The sequence below is a fragment of the Hippoglossus hippoglossus genome, chromosome 6 (genome assembly GCF_009819705.1).
Source record: "Hippoglossus hippoglossus isolate fHipHip1 chromosome 6, fHipHip1.pri, whole genome shotgun sequence".
NCBI lineage: Eukaryota > Metazoa > Chordata > Actinopteri > Pleuronectiformes > Pleuronectidae > Hippoglossus > Hippoglossus hippoglossus.
The window spans coordinates 6,712,078-6,728,635 of NC_047156.1; the positions used below are offsets into that span (position 1 = coordinate 6,712,078).

At 42.9% G+C, this 16,558-nt stretch overlaps 1 protein-coding gene across 6 annotated transcripts in view; it reads right to left on the bottom strand.

The window, feature by feature from the left end:
* srgap1a (SLIT-ROBO Rho GTPase activating protein 1a) overlaps positions 1–16,558 on the bottom strand; it is a 78,671-nt gene that overhangs the window by 31,086 nt on the left and 31,027 nt on the right. For all 6 annotated transcript variants that reach the window (XM_034588779.1, XM_034588783.1, XM_034588781.1 and 3 more), the window contains exons 3-6: positions 11,995–12,157; positions 5,049–5,111; positions 1,553–1,732; positions 616–744 (exon numbers count right to left, since the gene is read on the bottom strand). In XM_034588779.1, the coding sequence (XP_034444670.1) occupies positions 616–744; positions 1,553–1,732; positions 5,049–5,111; positions 11,995–12,157 (535 nt within the window). The remainder of the gene's footprint in view (positions 1–615; positions 745–1,552; positions 1,733–5,048; positions 5,112–11,994; positions 12,158–16,558) is intronic.

Consider the following 16,558-nt stretch of genomic DNA (forward strand, 5'->3'; position numbering starts at 1 on the left):
GTGAGCCGTATATTAAATAAATCATGTTTATCGGTGTGGCAGCAAACAAAGAAAAACGCTTGCAGGGCAGAGTCGAGAGACACTGAGTGCTGCGGTGAATCAAGAGATGAACTGCAGCTATAAATGCAAAAAAAAGGGTTGTTTCAGGGTCAGAGACACCCCCACTCTCCATTCAAGCTACTAGAAAGATGGTGAGAAACTACACAATGCCAGAATAACACAGTATAACTGGATATAATATCTTGGATTTCAATAATGACACAGAAAAGAAAAGTTTTTTCATTACAAAAGTTAATACGCTGCATTAATTCTGTCCTGCACTTTAATTTCCATCCTCCCAGTCTGGGGTCCTGACATCTCTTTTGTGTCAGGCCCAGCTGCTGAAGTCATCCGTCACTCCTCTGATTATTATTTCAAATCTCTTCCTAAGGTGGAATAAAAACCGCCCTGAATAGTAAAGAGTCTTCAACATGAGGAGAGCAGAAGAAACAAAATAAAATCTACCTCAACTGGAGAGAAAACAAAGCCACTAGAAACCGTCTTCTCCAAAAACTTTTTCTCAGTGGGGACAAACAGATGAAGTTCTCCGACAGAAGAATGTGGTTTCATACTTACATCAATTAAGTCCGACAAGTCGTGGATGTAGTATTTGAAAACGGAGGAGTTTGACGCTTCCAGCGTCAGTAGGTACTCGTTCCGCGCTTTGATCGACTTCAGCTTGTTCTCCGAGTACTTGGCTTGGCGCTGATGGAAGAATTGGAGGAAAGTATGAGAAGCAGGTAACCACAAGAGCGAGGGAGAAGAATGAATTTAATGAGTTGAAAATTGCCATTTTGAAAAAGGGATTGTGCTTTTCTTTACGTCTCGGCACGCACTGCACGCCACAGAGGGGCGACTGCATTGTTGGCAAAAACAACAGCTTCAACACTGATTAGAGGAGAAGTAACTTAAATCCTGTTAAATATACATTTTAAAAAAGGGAACAAGAATGGAAAAAGAAAAGCATTCACTAAAAACGGCCTGTGTCCTCCACTTCAACTAGGATACCTCAGCCTAGGCCATCTGTCTTCAGCCTACACTTCCTCTTCAGACAAACAGAAGGCTGTTAGTCACCATCCACCGGCTGACAAGCCCTGACTCACATACATAAGAATCATCCATAATTTAACACTTCCTAAATGCATCTCAGGAAGAGTCATGTTAAAAGAAATCCCATTCGTCTGGACTTCATCTGTCAGAGAGATTTAACTGAAAACAGGCCCGTTCTAAGAATACAAAGCCTACGACGATGCTTTCAGTGCGTTTTCAGTGGGACACAAACCACTCACACTTTCTCTGACTGTATCTAGGGCTCCGTCCTGACCTGGTATTAACATCCATCCTGAGAGAAATGATCATAAGTGGTCAGCGTTAAGTTTGTCTATTCGCATCTGACATTAAAATGTGTCTCCTGTGACCACTTCCCCGTTCTATATGGAAATACACATGCTATGAAAGAATACAACTGTCAGATTGGTTTAAAACTGTTGGCAGCTGTAAACCCCTGACATACCTTTTCCTTCATCTTCTCGATCTTCTTCACCGAGCTGCGTCTCAGGTTCCTGTCCTCCATTCGGATGCTGAAGACGGGGTCGCCCCTGCCGATCTGCTTCTCCTCTTGCTTCTCGGCCTCCTTCAACTTGCCCTCGGCGCTGATGCTCTCCGTGTGGTACATGTGGTAGGTCTTCATCACCTGCAGAGACACAGAGGACGATAAGTTGAAAAGAAAATACGCTTTCAGTCCTGTCGGTCTGTATTTCTGTCTTAGCTAAGAAACGGTGAGTTTTAGTTGAGTTTCTGTGAGGTGAAAGGTTCACAGTAATCAATCTTCATGATGGAAAGTGACCAATCCCTGAGCCGCTCATTCATCACAGATCGATTGGACTCATCTCACAGCGGGCTGCGAGTCTCTCCCCAAACCACAAACCAAAGACACATTCTCTCCAGCCTCTTTTATATGAGGCACTTATACGACCACAACAACCACATGTCACTGCAGCGAAATCTAACATGCTGCCTTCACGGCTACGCCTGAAAACAAGACGGACTCAGGAAGTAGACGTGTTTTTCTATGTCTGCTCCCTTTTTGGGCCTTGATTGACGACTCAGCTCTAGTCATGAAGTCATGTAAATCCTCAACAAAACAAAGACATTTGTTTTAGATGTTTTTTAAGTTCGGCTTCTTCTTTTAGGGAACAGTCATAATGGGCTCAGGCTACATGAGAGACTTCTGGGAACTGAGAGCCAACATTTGATATTTACGTCAGTTAAACATGAAGCAAAGTTATAGCACATGCTAGAGTTAAATTATAATATTTTATTTTACTATAAAGCCTCTCTTCAAATTCAGCCTCGCAGACCCCAGAAACCATGTCCCCTTAAACAACATTCATTATCATTTGCAGCAGTTGCTTGCCATCAGTGAAGGAGAGTCCAAACAACATCTTCCCCCAACCCTAATGTGATTTATAAGTTCAGCTTCCTTTACTTTTACCCTTTACGACTGCATGTGGATACATTTGAATGCGTACAGGTAGAACACCGGCTTGTGTCTTCATCATCAGAGGACGTTGCTGAGTGTGAGCATTACTCATATATTTGCTCTCAGTGCCCATTAAGCAGTGACTCAATTGTTAAGTAGCGAACAAACCACAAAACACAAACAGGATTTCTTCAAGGACAGAGTGAGCTGGGAGATTATAAACTTCCTATAAACACTGGTTCAGAGTGTAGGCTGACAAAAGGAAGAAAAGGGACAAACAGACGTGACAGCTCTGAGGACAGTGCTGATTAGATATTGTCTGTGGGAAATAATAAGGAGAATCCATGACGCTAACATGGAGACACAGGTAAGAGAAGCCACTGACCATAGCAATCAACATTTGCACAATAGACCCAAGATGACACGAGAACGTCTCTCGGTGCGTTCAAACCTCTTTTGAAACCACATTTGAATTCCTTAGATCCGGAGTTTGGATGTTTGGATCTGCACCAAATTGCACAAACTATTAAGCACCAGCCGCCTACACCTGCTGATTTCTTTCCATTAAGATCCACTATGGTCTGGGAAATCAATGAAAATGTTACATAATGTCCAATCACTGATCCACAACAAAAGTAAATGGGTTCTTCCCTGAGCTAACCCGCATCCAAGTTTCACTTTAATCCGTCCAGTAGTTTTTGCATAAACGTACAAAAACATAATCTCTTTGGTGGAGTTAAAAACAGAAATGTGTTTGTTTAAGAATCTTTGCTTTGGGCATTTAATTGTTAATTAAACGCAATTATTTAATCAGTGAGTTTTTTTAATGGGTGTGTGTTAAATGTACTGTACTGAGGATATGAGCAGAATATAAAGGCAAACGCCCAGGAAAAGGCAGCCGGACCGAGCACCAGTGGTTTAACCTGGAATGAACCGACTCCAGTAAATTACAGCTCCACAACCTGTGTACGCAACACACTCGACTACACAAAACCTCAACTTCTGTTCAAATAGAAACTCAAACATCTCGAAATCTAAACAGCTTCAACCCAAACCGAGTTATTTCTGTACGAGTGGAACAACAGGGGGAAGCCTGATCAGCCTGCAGCCTTTTCCCTCTGCTGGGGTTTGGCTGAACTGGAACCAGTTTAGAGAAGGGTGACTGACCTTGGGCCCTGCACTCCTCACTTACTGGTCTGGAGTCTGCCGCTGCTGTGTTTACTTTGCCGCTTCTTTTAGAGGGGACGTATTTAGAGATGGAGCAGACCTGTTATTTCATTGGCAGAGATGGACATCAGGGCTGGGGCTGTCTGATGCAATACCTACACTGTGTGTGTGAATACATACAGTATATATATATATATGTGTGTGTGAGTGTGTGTCCTCCCACAGGGGCTACGCCAGGTCGAATCCTGAGTGTGGACTGTGGTGAGAATGACACACACGTTGAGTTTGAGGAGTAACACTTTGTCGGTTTGGAGCAGCACCATCCATCGACTGGAAGTGTTACCGCTGTCGTCCTCTACAGTGAGTAACTGGAGACTATAAGCAGACTGAACAGCTCTTCATCTCTGGGGAAGGGAGAACAACTGCCTCAGCTTGTGTCACCGTCTGTGTGCATCCCAGGTTACCATGACGATCAATGAGGAGGCTAACACAATCCTATTGAATGTTAACGAGGAAATTAGATGACTGACTGCACAGAAGCATGCAAATCAACAGTATGGCGGCATTCAGACATGCACTGAACTCCGGAGAGTTTCTTCGGAAGAGGTGCACGTGTGAGCGCAAATGTTTTTATGTATATTTTTCACCAATTTCCCAGGGAACACAAAATGGCCTTTATAGAAACTAGACTGAGGATGAGCAGCTTGTTCAATGCAGATCTTTGATAGTCTGAAGAAAAGTTGATCAGGCGGCGAGAAAATGTAACTTCTGGGGTCAAAAATCTGCAGCCACAGCTAACTCTACGTTCTATGTTTCTCAAACTATATACAGCAGACATCACCGTGAACTAGCTATCTAATATTTCCAACATTTTCTGTCTGCGTCTAATGTCAACTGTCCTGGGATCGATGAAGTATTTCTGATTCTGATTCAAATCAGGAAATTGCCAAAATAATATGTACGGCAAACTTGTTGATATTTGGCTCCAGTACCCTGGTGTGGCTTTGCATGTATTTGCTTTGAAGAGCGAGAAAACACAGCTGATAAGGAGCCATTAAAACACAGGATATGAATTCTAATGAGAAACAAACATAAAGCTGATGCTTCACAGCTTGAATAGTCGGTACATGAGGGTAAAGAGGATTGTGTTGCATGCTTTTTTTGTGTGCGGTAAAAGAAACCAGACCTTCTCGACAGTTTGAGCAATCATATTGGTCTGTTTAGTTCTATAGGAACCCTCAGACATCTCTGAGCCTCAGGGTTAAAGATGCAAGCTCCTGCAAAGACCAGTCTAAATCACAGCAAACACTAATGTACTTAAGTGCACCAGTAAAAACGCACCGGAATCATTACTACTTACTGTGTATAGCTCATTTAGGACCTTCATTAAGTCTTCCTGGAGTTGAAAGGCTATTTCCTTGCTCTGAAAGAGAAATGAAGAAGGAAAAACAATGAGACCAACAAAGTAATTTGACCCAAAAAACATGCATCAACATTTTTCCCAGACAAAATTATAAGAGATGTTTTGATGTGGACACCAGCATAGAAAATTCCTCAAAATCCCCATGTGAATTTATGTGTGCAAACAATTTTCTTTTCCCAAACGTCACTTCTTCTTCCCTTCCCCAAAATAGCAGTTGTGCTGTTCTTCAACTGGCAAATACTGTTTTTAGAGCAGCGAAGAAGAAGAAGTGATTCCTGGAAGTGTAGCTAGCTAACAGTTCAGCAATTTGGCAATATTTCATACAGCGTTTAGTGTTTATTAGGTTTCATATGAACGTGCACAGTAACCAGACGCAGGCCTGTGACCACGCACACACAAAACAGAAGAGTGCATTCATCATCCTGTGTCAAACACAGTGTGTGAGAAAGTGGTGTCAGCGTCTGAATTCACCGTACACAGCTCGGGTTTCAGCGTCCACATGCTTAACACATTATCCAGCTTTTATGGCTGAATGTGAAAGATTTTGCCGAAATATGTTAACTCGATCAGCCGTGCCACAGGGCTGACTCCGTAATACAATCACACACACGCCCACATTAATGCATCTCACGGTTGTGGGATACAGTTTAACACTGATGCACTGATGGATATAGTGGAGCTTTCACTATTCATTTAACTGTGGAGCTCCCATATTTCCTCCACACTGACTCATATACTGTATCACATGTTTATGAGATTATGAGTCATGGGAGTGAATTTCTGATCCCTCCACTACAGTCGATAACGCCGGCTGCTGGAAGATGTTGCCACGTTGGCCCTTAGCTACTCCAGGTCTTTCTTTAAACTAATTATCCCCAGACAAATTTCATTCTGGGAGCTGCCCACAGCGAAAGTCTGTAAGAGCTTTCTGGGAGGGCATTGAACTATGTAGTGCAGTGGGAAAGAATAGTGATTTACTTCTGATCGAGAATCTATTTACAATTCCTCCAATATTGGATGTGGACAGTTGTAGCTAAAGTCCTTTTGAGGGAAGATTTAAACAGTTCTCTGTCGGGACTAGGCCTACATGACAGAGAAAAGGAACTGGGTCAGACCTTTTGAAAGCTAGACTCTTGATTTAACAGACACTTTTAATTCATCTCTTACTCCAGGAATATACCTACATAAGAGCAGTGATGCCAAGGATCTAAATAACTATCGCTCAATCTCTAAATAGTCATGCTTAGCTCAAATCTTTAAAAGCTCATAAATATTTAAAAGGTCTCACATAACACTACAACAGCCGCATGCAAGGTAGTAAACTGATGTAATTAACTCGATAGGACTGTTGCATTGCCCTCTTCATTGATTTTATCTAAAGCATTTAACATAGTTGATCATTCTCTTTCTATTGGATAAATGCAGATCAATAATTTTCACCACAAATGCAAAAATCACTGGGAGACCTCAAGCAGTGATTGTGGTCACTCATCAATCAGCTCTCCTTGAAGTCAAAAACAGGGGTGCCACAAGGTTCAATACTAGGTCCTATTTTATTCACTGTACATAAATGACCTGGACTTATCAATAAGTAAAAGCTGAATTTGTTATTCAGCTTTTACTTACACAAGGCTTTGTTGAAACATAAAGTCAGACTTCATAGCTATTCAAGAAGAAGAACATGATTAATCTTAACATTTTACTAAACTCAGGTAAGTCACTACTGTATATGGTTTCCATAAAATCCAAGATTAAGAAAAAAATGAAATATTATGTGTGTATAATATCAGATATTTCAATACATTTGTTGTTTTCACCTGTTTTCAAAAAATACACTACCACAAAATTCCATTCCGTCACACTCCTGAACAGTGTATGGGGTTTCCTGACTTAAGATTATAGATGAGTCACTCATACACTGTTGCCTTGCACGCCTGAGGCCCCATGTGGGTGTTGGCAACAGGTAAGAGGCTTTATTGTGGTCTCACACACACAGACACACACATATCTTAGATCCAGGTGACTTCATACGCATGTTCATCCTGACACAAAACCACAAAAATGTAAAGGACTGGGACAGAATCAACACTGGGAAAATTACTCCAGCTCTTCACTCAGGTAAAGATGAGCAATGTCCGAGCATGTGAATAAACAGTAAAGAGGATTAGACCCTCAGTTACCAGCTGCCAGGCTTGTGTCTGAAATTAGAGTACTGTGCTGAGTGACCTGGCCGATCAGTAGCATCTTTCTAACACCACCTGCTCCGTCACTTCCCCCAATTTGTAGCGCTTACCTAATCAGAACGCAACCCGTCTGTAAGCCCAGATAACCAGAGCTTTAGAAGCACCAAGATCGACAACCGGCAACCTCCTTTGAGAAAGGAGAGTAGATAAGGAAGCTACAGAGAAGTCTTGTTTTTTTTTTGATAAATTACAGGATGATCTAGTCTATGGGTTTATAGTCGACCTCTAATTACATCTCGTGAAATATGACAGGACCATATCAAAAGCAAAATGCCTATTAATTGAACATTCTTGCAAATCAAAAAGCCCGTGGCGACACAGGCCTTCTCCTGTGGGAAAATCCATTAGCAACTGTCAGTTCAGAGGACAGAACCTTTGACTGTCTGTCACATCTAACACTCGTCAGCTCTTCCCCATTGAGAAGACTGGGAAGTGATCCAGAGCTCAATGAAAAGCCTTCTCAGGGATCACATGAGCAGCGAGAGAGTGTGTGTGTGTGTGTGTGAGAGGAGTAAAGACAGAGATGAAAGTAAATGGGCATTTCATTCAAGGCATGTTTTAAGTGCTTTCACCAAAAAAGCTACAGCTTACATAACGGCTTTAAGGAACTCTTAAATAATCACTTTTCAAACTGTCGCTGAATGTAAGTCACACATACCTCAAATTACTAGTCATGCGAAGTTATTTAATATGCTGTGTTGTGGATGTCACTGATTCAATGTGTGCAACGTACCCTTTTTAATTTTAAAGGAATTTAAGTTGGGGGTTTCCAATTTGGTCTAATTCATGAAAGGATGCTACAAATGAGTTTCCCCCTTTTAAGCTCAAACCATTTATATTCCAACCACATTAGAAAGATGAAACAACCGTGCAGAGAGGAAACCAAGTCAGCCCCTGGGGAATGGTGGGTTTCATATTGCCACTGAAATTAATCATTGTATAGGAATGGCAGATGTACACCCTGCTGGGCCTGTGTGTGTGTGTGTGTGTGTGTGTGTGTGTGTGTGTGTGTGTGCGCGCAGTACTTAGTGTAGATCTGGGTGGGCAAACCAGCCACGTTAGATGTGTCGTTAGGCATATTTTTTCACTTTTTACAGGTCTAGGCTAGCTGTTCCCCTTTTCTTCCAGTCGTTATGCTAAGCTAGGCTAAAAATAGCCCGTACTTAAAGCACAGACAAAAGATTGATATTGATAATCTAAACTAATCCTTTAAGATACACAGTAACATCCCTTCAGCTGTAAGTGCCTTACACCTTGTATATATATATGTGTATATAAACTGAAAATACATCAGTGCGATAGGAACTACTTATCATACTTACTAGTTCTATGATAAGAACTTTGACTTTTTAGTTTAGCCTATCTGCTAAAATGGAGGAGGCAGGGTTTATGAATTATACTGCAACCAGCCAGCAGGGGGCAATCACAATTTCTTGGCTTCACTTTTGGGAAGCTGTCACGTCCTCTATCTTTACATACAGTCAGTATACAGTATGAATGCATAAGAAGCCTTGTTCACAGCATAGTAGTAGAAGCACATGTGTCACTACTGACATCAATAGTGACTGTTTTATTCAAGTACGATAACAGTGTGGCAGTGAACCAGCGTGCACAGTAGACTCTAAACCTAAAGCAGTGAAATGAAGTTCGCCCATCGTTCATTTATTATTTACCACAGTGTTTTTTTCCCCGACCATGACACGTCAAAATGTCTAAATGTGAAAAGGTAAAAGAATAAATAAAGTCTATCCTGCACACGCTTTGCCTCTGGAAAAGTTCACCACTGCCTCCAGCTTTGCGAACTCCACCTTGTAGCTGCAGCCACAGAACGTGACTTCCATAAATAAAACACAGCCGAGTAAAACAAAGACCTGGTTGTATGAATAATGAAAAATGTGATAAGATCTGTCCGAGCATAGTGAAAGAAAGCTTGGCTCTTGATTTCAAACAAACCAGGAAAAAACAAAGAAGCCTAAATGGTGCTTTCAAAGGAATCTGTGGCTGTTGTTGCTTTAAAAAGTGACCGCAATGCAGCGCTGGAGAATTAAACACACATGCAGAGCGACAAATAGGTCAACCGGAGGATGTTGACGAAGACACTGGGGCTAGTCTGGGGGTCGTCCTCTGCTGTTCCATCTCCCAGCGTGAGACCAGAACATACAAGGAAATAAAAACAGGGGTCTTTGATGTGCCGGAAGGATGACAACAGTACAGCTGTCTCCTCGGAGCTGTGAGGGCGCCCGTGGTACATGCAGGACTTCACTGTGCCTCGTTACTGAAACTCTGCAGAGATCAAAAGGCTCACAGGCTTTAATTAAAGGCCGAGTTGTGTCTCAGGTCTACGAAGCAGGACCTCCCACCAGACTGCAGATCGTCTGCACTATGTCACCTGGATCCTAAACTGCTTTATAAAAATGTGACAACTTTTACACAGCGTTTGGTTCATTCTCTGGATATGAATACAACGTATTATATGTAACATCGGCCACAAGGGGTCTCTCAATCAAAACAATAGCAAAGGATGTAGTTTGAGGACGTTGTGAAGTAGCGTGGGATTGTGGGAGTTGTTGTCTTCAACCCCATTGCCAATGAAAATCTCCCTGACACAACTCAGGCGCAAATCATAAAGTTTTATTCACGTTACGCAGCAAACAGCAATGAATAATTGTTATATACGACGCATGACCAATACAGATGATTTGGATTGGAATTGTCAATAAACTACACTGTATAGACAAATAGACCTTTTCCTGACAACTAAAATCTGGACCAAACAAAAAATACTGGAAAAATGGACTGCATCTACTCTCCCTATGTAACTGTAAAACTAATTTTGTGTTTTTACTTTCTTTTTTCCTCCAAAAAAGACAAATAAAAAGAAAGTTTCCAGTCTATCATTACGATAATCGCAGAGTGTTGGGTCTGAGAAGGGTTAACGTTTGAAAAATGACTTTCACATCTGCTCTCATTTGTAGAACCATAAGCCTGTAAGCACTATCAAAAGGAAATGACTGCTGCAGCTTTCTGTTTGTATTATGGGTTTTTTAAGAGTAATTAAACGCAATGACCCCCCCCCCACATAATCACACAAAATGACGACCATCCTGAGATGTTACATTAAAAATCCAAAGGTTATCATCGCTTTTACTTTTTGAATCTGAAACGTCAACGTTCAGGGAAAGAAAGCAACAACAGAGATATAAATAGTCCCAAAGGCACTCCCCTCTGAAGAAAAGCCACTTTGTAATTTAGGCCTGTGGTGAGTTCATGTGACTCCTGCAGCATAGGAGCTCATAATCTGCGAGGGAGTAGTCGTCTTTGTGGTGGAGAAGGCAAGCAGAGGCCCGGTTTTGGTCGTGAAGCCACAGTTCAGATGGGAGAGCGAAGGCCCACGGATCTGAAACTGTGGCGATGAAGGTTACCACAAGGAGTCCGACAGAGACTCCTACCATCAAACACGACGCTCGATACGTCTCCCGCATCCTGCACATCATGCGGCTAAATATACTTTGTCAAATCCATGGGTTAATTGAAAGTGAAAGGGCCGTTTATATAATGTGAGTGACTGGAGACACTGCAGCCTGAACTGACCGCTATGAGAAATCTGGATTGTGTTAGTGGGGAGTTTTAACTTGAACCGTTCTCATGATCAAAGAAAGGACACATCTGACCTTTTCTGGTGGAGGTCAAACATCAGCACAGTAGAAAGTGACTAAAACAAGAGAGTGGGAGGATGGAGCGGTGAAAACTGGACTTGAGGGACTGGGAGATACAGAACAGTAGTGTCTGTTTGGGAATTTTATTCTGAAATCAAAGTGAAATAAGAGCAGAGTAAAATGAAAGTGGGTGTGTAGAGAGCTTGATAAAGCATTTACCGTCCAGTACTTTTATGTTGATATCCAACATTTCTCATGACTTGTGCAAATATGTTGCCAGCAATTCCATTAAAAGATATTACGACAGATTACTTTCTATTAAGTTCAGTTCTCTTTGAATTCCCTTCTCCACCCAAACACCCAATTCAACCCATTTTTTCCCTCTGCAACCACAAAGCAGCTCCACTCTCGGAGAATGACTCCAGCGAATGACAGAGCTCCACATTACACATACTGTGACATCACAAATGCTCTGTTGTTGTTGAGGTCACAGCAGAAATCAAAAGACGTAAAGTCACGTCACCTACAAAAAAGTAATTGTCACTCCTATGACTCAAATGGGGGTAAGTGCGTGGCTACATCTGTACAAATGCCTTTTTTGTTTTCAAAAAAATATTTTAAAACTAAAACCGAAGCAATTTAGGTCCGTATAGATGCTTTGTGTGAAAGCAAACGTCCGAGTGAGAATCTACGGATTATCTGGGGATTTTCTCCGCCTGGCCCTCTAATATTAGTCAGTAGAAAAAACACAACCCCGGACTTTCCAAAGTAGGATGGGACCAGCAGGATTTCCAACGCTCTCTAATGTAGGCGCTCAAAGCTCTGGAGAAGTGTGGATTGGCGTAAACAAAGCAACAGTGACGCTTTTCAAACTAAAAAGCAGTGGTGTAGATGTATCATGTGCTAACACTGCATGTAATGGTGGCCTCACGACCATATTTTAAATTTAGTTTGATCATGGCCCGTGTGTTTTCCCCCCCTCACCTTCTTGAGTAGCCGTGTGGAGTCCTCGCTGATCTGCATGAACCTCATGATGACGTTGTTGAGGTAGATGTCGCTCAGGGTGGCGTGGTCCTTACTCTCCCGCCTCACCTGGTTCAGCAGCAGATACCAGCAGTTGACAGGGGACAGCAGGTTCTGGTCTTTCCTACAATGACCAGAGAAAACAGTCACAGATCCATGTGAGAAATTAATAACGTATACGAATTAGACAAAGAAAGCATCAAACCCAATTCAACAGTGCTCCGGAGAAGTGATAGTGGGCATGAACAAATACCTGCATGTGTTTATTGTTAACATACATGTTCCTGCGTGTCTGTATCTACGTCAATGTCTCAGCCCTAATTTATTCAGGCAATGTTTGTCATTTTCATAAGGAGCTTGTGACACTTCCTCGACAGGCAGGATGTCTATGAGCATCTCCAGTGCACCAAGGCCTGTTACTTGCAGGTGGAAGACAGATGCCTCATAGGCCTCCCTTGGTGTTAAATGTCCCACATACCGCTGGTTCTAGTCCGTAAAAGGGGTTGGAAATACTTTGTATCGCTGACATTTCTGGGGCAGAGCTCTTGCAAAGCTCTGAGCCAAGCTGACTTCCTACAAACAAGGAACTGTGTGCCACAGGCTTTAAATACACGTCGTGGAACGAAGCTGGAAGAGCTGTGGCTCTAAGCCGAAAAGTAGACGCACGTAGGAACTGTGACAGCAGAAGACAAACAAGGACGGGGAGAGAAGTTGTAGTAAAGGGGGAATGATAGAAATCTGAGTGCAAAAGAGCTAAAGCGTAAAAAAAAAAGAGAGAGAGGCCTGTTTCCTGTGCTGGCTGCTTCCAAGCTAACTGTAGGACATTGTCCAGGACCGAGCAGGCTGAGGCCCCATATTAACACTGGCCTGCAGGCTGACTTCCTCTGGGTTAATCTATAACATTCCTGCTGCCTGTGTGTGTGTGTTTGGGAGAGGTTTAAGGTTGGGTCTCGGGTCAAGTCTTGCAGGAACCATATGGAGACTCTCCTCTGCTCTCCACTCACACAGTTAGTTTGCCCAGACAGGCAGCACTTGTCAACACAACAGGTGAAACTCGCAGTGACCCAGCCCTGAACTGGCCTTCAGCACTGGCACCACATCTGCTGCGAGGGCCAAAAAAGCCCAAGCGCTCCTTCGAATGAATGACTGACGCAAAACATTTAAAAACCAGCTGAAATGTTCCCGGACACTACTGCGAAAACAGGAAGCTACATTTGAAAAAGGCAAAGAGCCAAGCGGGCCGACATGAAAAACATCCGAGAGTCGTTTTTCAAAGGCACTGGGGGAAAAAAAAACTGATTTGGCTAAAAGCTGAGTGATGTACTGGTGCCACATGCCCGGGCTGCAGGACACGTGCGGAGGAAGAGAAAGGGAGGAAAAAAAGAGGAGAATAAGTGAAGCGAGTCCCCGAGCTACAGCGGAGGGACTCCTGGACAGCATCACACGCGCACTCTGTCAAAGAGCAATCACCATAAATCCTCTTTGCATTATGTATCAGCAGAGTGCTGAATCTAGATATGTAAAGAAAGCGCGTGTGTCCATGTGTGTATATGTTTATTAATTCATGCTCACTTTTGCATGTACGGATGCATAAAGTCCAGGTGGCCACTGACATGAAGCTGGAACAGATCTCATGATGAGTCTCTGTGACTGTTCGGAAAATAACCTAGATTTCAAGAAATACCATTTTCTCGAAGGTATCAAAGAAATTTTATATTATTGGGGGTGTAAAACGATCAGTCTGGGGATATTTAGTCAGAGCTTCAATTTCCTGACCCGTCCTCTTTGCTTTAAATCACCATATCTACAAAGCAGAGCTCCTCACCATGAAAACTTGGAGCTAATTCAACACCAGAACTTAAATGAAACAGTACATGCACACATCTGTCTCTAATAAATCCAGAGAACTGTCTGCAGGTATGTGGATCGCGTATCTCGACAACCGTTCATGTTGTCGGCTTCACACTTGTGCATGTGTATCGTTAAAGGCCCAAGGAAGAGCAGTGTGATTTGGACACCAGTGCTCTTTAGTAGCGGCGGCTGGGTCTAAGCAAACCAAGAAATTATGTAAATTCCGACGACAGCGCCAATTCTGGGTTGTGCGTACTGAGTCGAGCTCCACTGAACTTTGAATAAGCAGGTGAACGGCTCTTTGTGCAGCAGCGGTGGTGCAGCTTCAGGGTTCTGTGGACTCAGTCCCTCCACCAGTCTTTAAGTGGCTCATTTACTGCAGGTCACTTTTACAGTTTCAGAAAGAAAAGCTGCAACCAGGATCACCACAGGCCAAACAAACAGCCCGTTCCAAACAGGCAGGTTCAGAATGGGCATTGTCTTATAAGACAGTCAAGTCGACCCAGTATCCATTTTAGAGATTAAAAAAATATAAGCGGAACTTGCTGAGTTGGCAAAATTATAGACCATAGGTTTAGAGGAACTTGTGTTTCCGTGAACACATTAACAGTTCCTTAAGCACCACAGTGGGGCCGACCTACTAAATCAGACTGGAAGTCTGCAGCGAAAAGGGGACGGAACGGGAAAACAGGGCCCGACACAGGCCGTGACGACTAACTGACCTCTGGGAGTTGCTTACCCCACATAATGACAGGAAAATCTCTCGATGTCATCATTTCCCCCCCTAAGCCAGGGCAGGAACTGGGTCAGACGGACTCACAGACAGACAGACGGGCCCCCGAGGGCTAAAAACCCAGGTAGGAGAGGGCTAACTAATGAGTGAAAACAGAGAACTCATCAGCGGCTTACTGCTTCTTATAAATGTGCATATGTGTGTCAACATTCTCATACAGTCGCAGGATGCTGACGATAGACGAAAATTACCACTTCAGTCACAGGAGGTATTGAAACAGGAGCCGTTATCAGCAGCAGAGGAAAATGACAAAGTCCTCTAGTAGCTTACTGATAACATCTTTCATTAATGAAGCACAGTGGCAGCTTTTATAGCCGAGGTAGTGACTGAAGTGCACATGCAATGGGAAACGCTGGCAAAGCAAAGATCACTACAAACCCTAATTGGAACAATCCTGTGATGTCAAGGAACGTTCAACTTTGAGATTTAAAAGTATGCAACAGGTTTACTGAAGCTTATTCATAATTCTAGTTTCACCCTGAATAAGTTTAAACACAAATGCGGTTAAACTTTATTCAATGCAGTGGCTTTCTTAGCGTCTGACAATATGAAGTGTGCAGCCACAGCACGTTTATCCTCACAGACAAAGAGAGGAAGTCCTTTCACCAGAAACCTAATTCTGGATAAAAGCAGCTGTTTGAGATGCTCCCAGCTGTGACTTTGGAAACATAAATAATGCAATGACTCCTCTGCTCAGCGTCTCTCCAGGTCCCTCCTTGAACAAACTTTGCATAATACAGTATATGGCCGTGTGCATGTGTTCTGCAAACAGCCACTGACAGAGCTGAACGGCTCTCCTCTCCCGCAGACTGTCGCTGAGGCCCCGGACACTGTTGGGTGTCGTGCTGTGTTTGTTTTCTCACAGTAAAAAGGACAGAAGAGCCGGGATGAGGAATATCAGAATGTGTCTGCAGCTGTTTAAATCATATGGATTATGATCCTCAGCAGGTAAAGCGAACCTGCACAGAAAAGAAAGCAGTGGATTCTCAGTGTGGCAAAGACACTAGTGTTTTGAACCTATAAAAATAAGGAATGAAATGTACCTGTTGAATCGTTACCGTTCAGAAACAATCATTAATGTAATTGTTATACAAGATATATATCTCAGTTGAAAGGCAGCAGTATCTCAAGTGTTGTAGTTCCCTTCCCTGTGACCATTCCCGTTTTGTGTTTAAAAATATCCATCGTCCACTGCTGTCTGCACCAATTATGTCACATTGAGACAGAGAGGAACAGCAGGTGGACGGGGACAGTCTCCAGCAGTGAGCTGCTGCAATACTCCCACAGGTGGAATCGAGCCTGAGCTTTCTGACAACCACAGACTTTATTTCACTATTGGAGAGGGTTAAGAGGCAGAACTCCTACAGAGTGAGAAAGGCAGACTGAAGCTATAAATTATGTAACAGTATATTGGTATTGCAAAGGCAAAAAAACTTGCCAATCACTAGCAGCGAGTTCATTCACCAGTAATCATAAATCGTGCCTGGCTGTGAAATCCTCCGGTAGTTTGGTGGGAACCCAGCGAGGGATCATGCGTTTGTGGCTTTATTGGCAACATGAATCTGAAAAGAGAATCAACCTCCAGCTGTGTTTCGCTCAATTGCAAAAGATGCATAATGGCCGCTGAGTCAAATACGTCATGTCTGCTGAGGGGTGGCGTGTGGCTGTCTACAGGGGAAATGGATATTTTTCCAAATTAGGGGGAAAAATTGTAATCACCCAATTTAAAGAATATAAACTTTTTTAACTGAAAGAATAATATTCTAGCTTGTCTAAGGGTCGTGGCGGAGCTGGAGCCAATACCAGCCGACCCTGGACAGGACGCCAGTGTATCGCAGGACCTCAATACACAGACAAACAACAATTCACACCAATTGACCA